This window comes from Electrona antarctica, assembly GCF_951216825.1.
Source record: "Electrona antarctica genome assembly, chromosome: 22".
Classification (NCBI taxonomy): Eukaryota; Metazoa; Chordata; class Actinopteri; order Myctophiformes; family Myctophidae; genus Electrona; species Electrona antarctica.
The window spans coordinates 28,240,237-28,251,557 of record NC_136805.1 but is presented as its reverse complement, the minus strand read 5'-3'; the positions used below and the strand labels follow the sequence as shown (position 1 = coordinate 28,251,557).

At 38.7% G+C, this 11,321-nt stretch overlaps 1 protein-coding gene across 1 annotated transcript in view; it reads left to right on the top strand.

Annotated features, from left to right (window-relative positions):
* The first annotated feature begins 7,539 nt into the window (after positions 1-7,539).
* LOC306915354 (alpha-tectorin-like) overlaps positions 7,540-11,321 on the top strand; it is an 80,654-nt gene continuing 76,872 nt past the window's right edge. Inside the window, exons 1-5 of the mRNA XM_079492670.1 lie at positions 7,540-7,560; positions 9,015-9,081; positions 9,183-9,197; positions 9,785-9,900; positions 10,558-10,833. Of these exons, the coding sequence (XP_079348796.1) occupies positions 9,045-9,081; positions 9,183-9,197; positions 9,785-9,900; positions 10,558-10,833 (444 nt within the window). The 5' untranslated portion in view covers positions 7,540-7,560; positions 9,015-9,044. The remainder of the gene's footprint in view (positions 7,561-9,014; positions 9,082-9,182; positions 9,198-9,784; positions 9,901-10,557; positions 10,834-11,321) is intronic.

Genomic DNA, 11,321 nt, shown 5'->3' with positions numbered 1-11,321 from the left:
TGATCGTTTACCCAGTAATTCTTTTGACCACTTAACAGATGGAAATGACTAAGTATATGGAAATACTCAAAACACACACAAACGTTGTTTGTTATTTGTTTTCATAATAAACAGTGATATTTGTACCATTATCCTTAGTTGCATTTGAACCTCAACCACTTAATCTATTTATTTTCAGTGAAGGGGCATCATTCTATTCTCATTATTTTCACATAATGTTTTTTCATTCTGAATATTTTGAACTGGAAAGTTGGGTTTAGAATATTTGTGAGCCTTTACGGGAATTGAGTCACTTGATCCTGGATCCTGGTAGAGTTCATTGAGTAGAGTTGAGTTGAGTAGAGTTCATTGAGTAGAGTTCATTTTTTCAACAATATATTTATTTTCCTTTTTACACACAAATGACAATACACATATACAAAAAACAACAATGAACAGTACAAGACAATTACTGATATAAAGAAAGCAAAACAACAATAACCAAAAACAACAAAACAAAACAAAAAACAACAACAACAGCACTACTCCTCTTCAGCTCCATCCATTAGATGTGACAAATTATTGTTCTTTATGTATCTCATAAAACGGCCCCACACCTCCTGAAACATTTCTTGTTTGTCCTTAAGAATGTATGCAATCTTTTCCAAAGGTAGACATAAAGACAATTCTCTGAACCACTGTGTAATACTTGGTTTGTCCGGCCTCTTCCAGGTCAATGCTATCACTCTCTTAGCTTGTAAAAGACATATATCTATAAACATTTGTTCATTACGCTTTATCTTGTGTCCCTCCGGATATAGACCGAGCAGGAAGAACTTTGGTTCTGGTACAATATTTATTGACAAAATCTTCTGTATTTCCTGCCCGACCTTCCCCCAAAACTCAATCAATTTTGGACAGGACCATAGACAGTGGAACAATGTGCCTCTATCTTCACCGCATCTGGTGCATACATCTGGAATATTACAATTATACTTATTAAGTTTCACTGGTGTAATGTACACTCTCATAAGCCAATTGTATTGTAGAAGTTTTAGACGAGTATTCCCAGTCTGGGATTGAGCTTGTGCACAAGCCGTACTCCATTGTTCCACTGTTAAATCCTCCTGAATATCTGTTCTCCAGGCATTAAGCCTATCTTCCGAGGATTCCGGAGAAAAGTCAACCAATAGGGCGTAGAAATCTGATATTAACCCCCTTCCGAATGGGTCATTAACCAAAGCTTTCTCCAGCACAGACATGGATGGGGCCAGCATGGATTGCCCCAGATTAGTTCTAATAAAGTCCCTCAGTTGCAGATATTTAAAGAAGTGTTTGCGAGGGATATCATATTTAATGACCAGTTCCTCAAACGAGAGCATACTCCCCCGACCCCTCTCAAATACATCCCTTAATTGACCTATTCCCCTATCAGCCCACAATTTAAACCCCCCATCAGCTCTACCTGGCACAAATTGATTATTACCCCATATTGGGCTGAAGCGAGAGAGACGTGGATGTTCTCCCAAAAATATATTAACCTCATGCCAGACTTCAATCATTGTTTTAACTATAGGATTGCTTGTAATTCTTTTTAGGTTTTTATAAGTATCTGAGTAAATATAAAGGGGGAGTGGTAACTTCAAGGAGCTTGATTCCACATCTTTCCATGCCGGCGCCGCATCCGTTGTAAAGTAGAACATTAGTGTTCTCAATTGAGCTGCCCAAAAATACCACAGCAAGTTAGGACACTGTAATCCTCCCCTATCATAGGGTAGATAAAGTAAGGACAATCTAAGTCTAGGACGTCTATTGTTCCAAATAAAGTTGGTAAACAATTTCCTGGTTCTAGAAAAGAAGTTTGGTGGAGGTGACAAGGGTACGTTCTGAAATAAATACAATAGCTTGGGAAGTACATTCATTTTGAGTATATTAATTCTGCCGATCAAAGATATTGAAAGACTTGACCATCTATTAATTGAATTTTCGATTGTGGCTAAAATTGGGTCATAATTGGCATTCACAACCTCTTCCAACCTTGGCACGATTTGGATTCCCAAATAAGTAAAGGCATTTACTGGTCTGAAGTGACGAACATGACCGGGAGGGTTTGATCTTTCTTCCGAGTTCAGAAGCATAATGGATGACTTAGAGTTGTTTACTTTGTAGCCAGATATGCGACCATACGAAGTTATTAGATCCAGAATAGCTGGGACAGATATCTCCAAATTTTTCAGGAATAATATTACATCATCAGCATATAAAGATATGCGGTGCTCTAGATTTTCTATATTAATACCTGTAATTAGTGTATGTTCCCTTACAGCAATTGCAAATGGTTCAATTGCGATCAAAAATAAGAGTGGTGATAAAGGGCATCCCTGTCTACAGCCTCTATGGATCCTAATCGGTCTAGATATATTATTGTTGGTTAGTATTTCTGCATATGGATCGTTATACAACAGTCTTACCCATTTACAAAAGTTCTCCCCCAAGCCAAATCGACCAAGAAGCTCGAATAGAAACGGCCACTCTACGCGGTCGAAAGCTTTTTCCCCATCGAGAGATAAAAAGGCTGTATCTGGCGCCCCCTCCTGGACATGCAATAAATCCAATACTCTCCTTACATTGTGAAAACCCTGGCGGGCCACCATGAACCCATTCTGGTCCTCATCTATAATTTCAGGTAGAATAAGTTCTAGTCTCTTTGCAAGTATTTTGCAAAGTATCTTAAGATCAGAATTTAAGAGGCTGATTGGACGCATATTTTCGCATCTATCATTTGATTTACCAGGTTTTGGCAAAAGTATAATGAGGGCTCCTCTCAAAGTGGGAGGCAATACTCCCTCTTCAAAAGATTCAGTATACATGTCCAAGAGGGGTCTCGCCAATCCGCCCGCAAATCTTTTATAAATGTCTATCGGCAGACCATCAGGCCCTGCAGCTTTTCCAGACTTCATATTACTCATTGCCTCCAAAATCTCACCAATACTCACATCTGCCCCCAGCTTTTTACTGTCTTCCTCTCGAATTTTAGGAATATTAATTCCATCCAAAAAGGAGCTCTCAACTACATCTTCTTGATTTGTCTCGGAGCTATATAATTTACCATAATAATCTCTAAATGCCTCGCAAATTTGGATAGGGTCTTCTATCGTCTCCCCAACATCATTTTTTAACATGTTGATTGCTCTTTCAGTTTGCATTTGTTTAATGCGCCAGGCTAGAACCCTGCCAGACTTCTCACCCTGGTCAAAGATAGTTTGTTTGAGCTTTAACAAATTAGCTGCTGCTTTGGAAGCGGATATTTCATTATATTGTGCACGTAATAATAATATTTCCTGATGTAATTTAGGACAAGGCTTCTTAAAGTAAGAACCTTCCATAGCTTTAATTTTTGATTCCAGTAATATAACTTTTTGTTTGTTTTTCTTTGTTTTGGAGCTCGTAAAATTTATAATCTGTCCCCTAATAAAAGCCTTAAATGCTTCCCACCTTATAGTTGCCGATGTTTCATCCGTATTTGTAGCAAAATAGGTGTCTATTTGTTCTTCCAAAAAAGTTATCAGCTCAGGGTCCTGGAGCCATCTCTGCTCAAACCTCCACTTAGGGGGGTCCCGCATCCGACCTGGGTCTACATAAATCAAACTATTAGGAGCATGATCTGAAATTAGGATACTATCATACACACAGTCCTTAACTCTATTTACAAGACTTGCAGAAACCAGAAATAAATCAATTCTACTGTACGTTTTGTATGTACTAGAATAGCATGAGTATGCAGATACACCAGGGTTTCTATCTCTCCATATGTCTCTAAGATTTAAGTCTTTGGAAAACTGGTGAATAACTTCCCTACTTTTAGAGTGAGTTTTGTCTGAATGAGTAGATCTATCTTCAGTAGGATTAGGGGTCACATTCCAGTCCCCCGCTATCAGATAATGACCCCCAAGAGATGTCAATAATATAAATAAGTTACTGAAAAACTTTGGGTCATCATTGTTCGGTGCGTAGATATTTACCAAAATAAGACACTCTGCAAAAAGATTACCTTGAATTATCAAATATCGCCCCATTTTATCGGCAATTACCTTAGTAACATTAAATGGGATAGATTTGTGTATAAGAGTCATGACCCCCCTAGCCTGGGAAGTGAAAGGTGCTGAAAACACCTCCCCTCGCCATCTTTTCCTAATCCTAATATCCTCATTCAGTATCAAATGCGTTTCCTGGAGAAAGACAATACTCGAGTGGATATCTTTTAACCTTCCCATCACCTGCTTAACCTTTTTGATTTTTTGTAAACCCCTACAATTCCATGAAGTGAATTTAACCTCCAATTCTCTAGCCATAATCACATATCTCAAATGACTTTTCTGAACCTGAATTTAGAGCAGTGCCTTCAACAAACAAATAAACACATAACATGAAAACAAAGGCTGCGACAGTGAGCCTGAAAAACAAAAACCCCAAAACCCCTGAGCCCATCGAGTAGGCTTGCCCCCCCCCCCCTGCTTCCCACTTCAAAAAGGTTAAAGACCACTCCACACAATGTGAGGAATGACCCAGCATCACCATTCGCCTCGTGATAAACTCTCCCTCCCCCAATATAAGTGAAAACAGAATTTAAACCATAGTATTAGACCTTGAGCAGAAAATAAAAAATAAATAAAAAAAACAAAATATTTTTTTTTACAACCGATGTTTAATCTTTTCCCTTCCCCCATCTCTCTTTTTTTTTTTTTTAAATATATAATATAATTATACTTTATTTTTTAATAAATTATTTTTTGTATAATAATACTGTATATACACATGCACATACACGCACATGCATGCATATACATACATGTGCACACACAACCCTTAGTAGTGAACTATCCAAAAACATAGTTTTCCTGGTTTTATTAAATCCCCCCCCCCCCACCCATTGCCTTCTTTTAAATTTAGATTGTGTATTTAATGTAAAACGAAATATAAATGTGTACCAAAAGAGTACACTATTCTGCAATCTATCCCTTCAAAGTTGTGCCATGAAAGCCCTGTGGCAGGGGACACTACACAAAATGCTATACTATAAATCCGGGTGTAGTACCGGAGGGTACCAGCAGTGGTGCTCCCTCAAAATTAAGATGACCCTTAGGTCTGTACAATGATCCGGAACTGAAATACAAAACCGGGACCCAGATGCATCATGGGAAATTGAGTCCCGTGCCGAGACACGGTACTATAGTGTCATCATTTATCCCCAATTACTATAATAAGTACAAACCACACGATCTAGTTATAGGATAATAATAATATAAAGCTTCCCCAACCAAAAAACAACATCAGCCTGAACCATAAACAAAGACGGGGAGAAAAAAAGAACCCCCACGGCCCCCAACATATTAGCCTTCAGCTAACAGTAGCTCCAAGATAACAACAAGCTAGCATATCATTCAAAACAAATCGAGACACTAAAACCAAAACATTTAACGTCATTCAGAGTACAACTCAGTATAAAATAATATCGCGTGCCGAGCACAACTATGATCTGAACATATCAAAATTATATCACGGTTTACTGTATAGAAAAAAATACATTAAAGGGATATATAAAAAGTTCTGTGCCCCGTGTTGGTTTAGCTGCCTCGGGCTAGCTAGCTAGCCAGCCTACCTCACATCCTCACTTCTCCGCGGCTCCACTGCTGACTGCTCCAGACACGTCTTTTATTCGTCGAATAAAGTCATCCACGTCCGCTGGTTTGTCAAAGGACTGAGTTTTGTTTTTATATGTCACCAATAACCTAGCTGGAAACATTATTCCTTGACGTAGCCCAGGGATCTCTCGAAGTTTTTGTCGGACAGAGTCAAAAACTTTTTGCTGCTTGCGCACCTCATCGGTTAAATCGGGATAAAGTTTTATAGATGTATCCCCGTGCTTGATTTGGCCCTTGGTTCGAGCAGCCCTCATCACCTTCACCTTGTCTCTATTGTCCAGGAATTTCATGATGAGAGTCCTCGGAGGAGCGTTGTCTTCTCTTCTCGGCCCAATCCTGTGGGCCACTTCAATGGTTAGCTTCGACGTTAAGTCCAATGTTTTTACCAGCCACTGCTCGAGAAAGTCACAAGCATCAGAACCCTCTGTCTTCTCTGGCAAATTTACCAATCTCACATTGGATCTTCTGGACCTTGTTTCTCCGCTCAGAACCTTTAGCTCCATTTGCTTGTACTTCTTTTCCAGGTCCTGGACCTTAGCCTGTAAGCTAGCAACAATGTCCTCAGTGCCAGAGATGCGAGTCTCCGCACCCTTGACTCGTTCTTTGCAATCTCCGACCTCTTTCTTCATACCTTCAATCGCCGACATGACTGAATCTAGCTTTTGTGAGAATTCGGATTTCATCTCCTTGATAGCCTCGAGAATAGAGCAACTTGCACTCTCCGAGCGACGGCCCGTGTCTTCCCCCTCAGCTCCCGAGCTCTCAGCCCCAGCCATGTTGCTAGCATTAGCTTCCCCGCTTTCCTTGGACCCAGCAGAACCAAAGCTCAACTTGGCTTGGTTTTTGCCACCTCGTTTGGGCATTCTTTTGTTATTCATCATCAGGTTGCTTAAATAAAACTGCTCACTTTTCCATTAGTCTGTTTTTTTTGTTAAATAATTTGTAACAAGCTGCGGAGTTGAGAGACACACGTCCGTCTAGCTTGCCGCCATCTTGAAAAGTCCAGTAGAGTTCATTTAGTGTTGCAATAACTGGCTTAAGAAAAGCGCACGCACGCACGCATGCACGCACGCACGCACTCACGCACGCACACACACACACACACACACACACACACACACACACACACACACACACACACACACACACACACACACACACACACACACACACACACACACACACACACACACAATCTTGCACAATCTAAGTTATAGCAGTTATAGTATGAGTACCTGTTTATGAAGGGAAAGCAACAGTAGGCAGCACAAGAAAAACCAGAAGACATAGTTGCTCATTGTGGTTAAGTCTTCATACTATGATTATGACATCCTCGGGGCAATTAAATATGATTATAATTTGTCTTAAAGGATTTTTTAAAAATGTTTATCAATATATCTATAAAATATGTAGGGTATTAAACTCTTATTTATATATAGTGTGAAAAATAAATTGCATCTTAAATGATAGTTCATCATTTACCCAGTAATCATGTACTACTCTAATTAAATATGATTATAATTTGTCTTAAAGGATTTTTTTAAAATGTTTATCAATATATCTATAAAATATGTAGGGTATTAAACTCTTATTTATATATAGTGTGAAAAATAAATTGCATCTTAAATGATAGTTCATCATTTACCCAGTAATTTGTTGACCACTTACGGTAACATAATACTGAGGTGTTTTTTAAGCCTTTACGGGAATTGAATATGAGCTTTTGGTTTCCGATCATGATGAGGATCTGGAATGAATTCTTTTTGACTGGTTTAGCAAGTTGTTTGTAGGACTGTATAGCATTCCACCTGCCATTATAAAATGCCCTGTGAGCTGTCAGCTCAGTAGTTCCAAGACTGCTGACTCAAACACAATACAGGTGAGCTGAGGTGACTGCTCTGCATGTTATCTATTAGCCTGAGAAAAACGAATTAATGTATGCATTATTGTTGTTCTTGTAGAAAGTGTTAGTAATTATTATTATTATTATTATTATTATTATTATTATTATTATTATTATTATTATGTATTGTTATACATTTGTTCTTCTTTACTGATGAAAGTACTGTCAAATCTATGAAAGCCATCAATGCTGCAGGAGGCAACCCACAGGCACAAAGGTATAGTAGGCCAGTCCAAGGTTGTTCAAGGTTTTTTATGACTTGCCCAAATGTGCCCAACATTTGGGCAAGTGGCTATGGCTGTGTTTAGCCCATGAAGGAGTGTTCTTTGTGCAAAACTAATTCTAGGAATGGATTCAGAATCATGAAAACACCCTAGTTTGACACATTACAATGTAATGTGTCAAAATCTAATCTAAATCTAATTTTAATTATGCTTTAAGAAGCATGTAATGATTACATGCTTCTTAAAGCATAATTAAAATTAGATCCCCCACCCCCCCTTTTTTTAATGGTACTCCAACTTTCAACCCCTGAATTTACCATGATCCAAAATTTCTAAAATTCTCAATTTTTAATATGTTATTTGGATGACCCTAAGGATCATAAAAAACCTTGTACGATTACTATTGCAATTTCATTTGAGTCAGGCCCTTTTTTTTAGCTTAGATTGACTGGCCTATAGGGTATGAGATATATTTGAGTTAAAAAAAAAGGGTTTTGTTAAAACTGATTGTAATCATTGCTATAGAGTGTTTGTTCAGTCTTTTCAGGTGAGCTGCAAATTTCTGCCAATCAGGAGAGGATACCCATTTATCAGTTTCAATTTTATTTCTTTGAGTCATCACTTCCAATTTCACTTGTTAATCCTGCATCCCGTATGAGTTTTCTCTCCTGATTGGATGAAATTGGTACATTGCATGCATTTTCTGTTAACTAAAGAGCAGGACAGATAGGAGAGACCCCTGTTAGTGAACATGTACAACTCTATAGCGATGATTCTTATCAGAATAGTTTATTTAACACGTATTTTAACAAAAAGAAAATCACTTGGGCTAAAAACGGCCAAAGCCAATTGCCCAAATGTGCCCAAATGTTGGGCACATTTGGGCAAGTTATAAAAAACCTTGAACAACCTTGGACTGGCCTACTACCTTTGTGCCTATGGGTTGCCTCCTGCAGCATTGATGGCTTTCATAGATTTGACAGTACTATCATCAGTAAAGATGAACAAATGTATACCGTAAAATCTCAAATCTCAATCACAATCACCTAAATATGCTGAGCTAGCTTTGAAAGCCTCAGATCAATGTGCGGTCGGCGGAAAAATAATTAGGGCGTGTGTGGTTTAAGGCGAGCATTCCGGTTACCATTAGATCTATACTAACACAAATATTTATTCAAATAATTTGACCACTTATGTTCTGAACAGGCTGGTGAAAAAGCTGGAATTCTGCCAATCATGTTGCCTGTGTTGCTTTTAGGGATAATAAGTACCGGTAAGTACATTATTGACTGTTCTGGATGTAAACTATAACTAAATTCTGTGATTATTGGTGTATTTACTTTTAAATAATTCATTTATTTCTTTACTTTGAAGGTATGGTGGCATCTGGTAAGTTGAAATCTATATACCAGAAGAACTATGTACAGGATAACATATTAAGACATATACATGAAGGGAATCAAACAGTAATGTTTAAAAAATAATCATGGCCTTTTGATAAAATAGCTAGATAATAGAGCACTTCGACTGGCCTGGGTTAGCATATGGTATGAATATGTATTGCAGATATAAATATATGCATAAATATCATGTGTAAAAATGGGTAAAAAGGGCATAATACTGAGGTGTACCAAGAATCAACAATAATATGGATAATGGACAATGATACAGGCATGTGGTATATTGTATACTGTACAAAGTGTTAATTTAATTTAATTCTGAGCATGTACAAAAGGAACCAAATAGACCCCTTACGGGTAGATTTTGTTCAATTTGTATACACTCAGAGTTAAATAAACACCCATAATTTTACGGTGTAGGTAATCATTACATATAAATGTACAGTAGGGGCAAGTGTAATGTACAATCTACACACCAATTAACCACTTTCACACACTTTTAAGGCAAATCATGACCTTCTCTGTGTGCCTGCGTTAGCCTAATTGTGATATCACCTCCATTTGTGCTACCTATAGTACCACTCTATGATAGAACTGGAACCACACTCCAACGATCGGATGATGGGAGCTCTTCTGTCATAGCCCTACAACAAGCTTTTGTCTACTTTGAAAATAGATATAATCAGATATACGTACGTACAATATATTACATTTGCAATGTTATATTCTTTGTATGGGATTATGTTTTCTTTGTGTATACAATTATTACAGCTGATTAGCAAATACAATCCTGTACCTGTAGCCTACTAGAATTGGGTTGGAAAAACATACAATACACTGTACAAGATTAAATAAAGCCATTAAATGCAGTGATTATGTGATTTGAATGATTGTAGTCAGTATAGTCAATACACTGCACACACTTGTGTTAACTTATGAGTGTTAGAACAAACAAAAAGGTAGGAGCGCACACCAGTAATGGGGAGGTGCTGACTGCAGGAGACATTTTTCATTGTTGCCGGCAGCAACCAATTTGCTGGCAACAAACACCACTTTGGGTGTTGGCCAGATTGAGGACACTCCCTGATGAGTGCACCTTTGTCCCAATCTTTATAATCAGTAGTTTTACCCCTTTTGTGTCATACAAACTGAAGAAGGCATCCTATTTGCCGAAACGTCGGTTCAATAAATGTTTCTATTTCATCGTGACTACGAGCTGTGCGGCCTCTTCTCTTTCTTTGTCCAACTTATGAGAGTTTAAAATATTTCAGTTTGTTTAAAAGGATGTGTCTATGATCTGTCAAATATTTGTTTGTAATGTTTGTTTTATCCACTCATTTGTTTGTTAGGTCAACCACAATGGACACCTTACCTTTAATAATCCTTGGAATTCGTTTAGCCCTCGAAGTTTCCCGTATGGGGGGAGGGATCTAATTGCTCCATTCTGGACAGATTTGGACAACAGAGAAAATGGGGAAATCACATATAACCAATACACCAGTGGCAGTATCCTTAATCAGGCTACACAAGATGTGAATCGATACTTCCCAGGCCTGCGTTTCTCTGTCCGTTTGGTGTTTGTTGCCACATGGTACGAGGTGGCATACTTTCCCAGATCAGGAGATGTACGTATTTTATTATTATTGTTGTTGTTGTTGTTGTTGTTGTTGTTGTCTCCAACAGGCGATACGGCTGAAGGCCGGAGAATATGTTAATTTCACTCCTGTCCGTCCGCATGTGTCCATCCAAGTGTGTCTGTGACCAGATAATCTGCAGCACTGCCAGCCTGATTGCCCTGAAACTTTGCACACACACTCGAAGAACCCCAAATCTTCCAAATCGGCCTCATGGTGGCGCTATAACAGCTCACTATACTCTTGAGGTCATAATCCACAAATGAATCCCTGGATTCCTTGGATCGTGACGCAACTCAACATAGAAGCCCCATGGCTAACTCATAACCATTTAGCATTAACCCGCATAACCCGCCCTGTGTTCGGTCGGACACACACACGCACAGGCGCACGCAGCCACCCACGCACGCACCCACGCACACAGCCACGCACGCACGCACGCACGCACGCACGCACGCACACACACGCACGCACACACG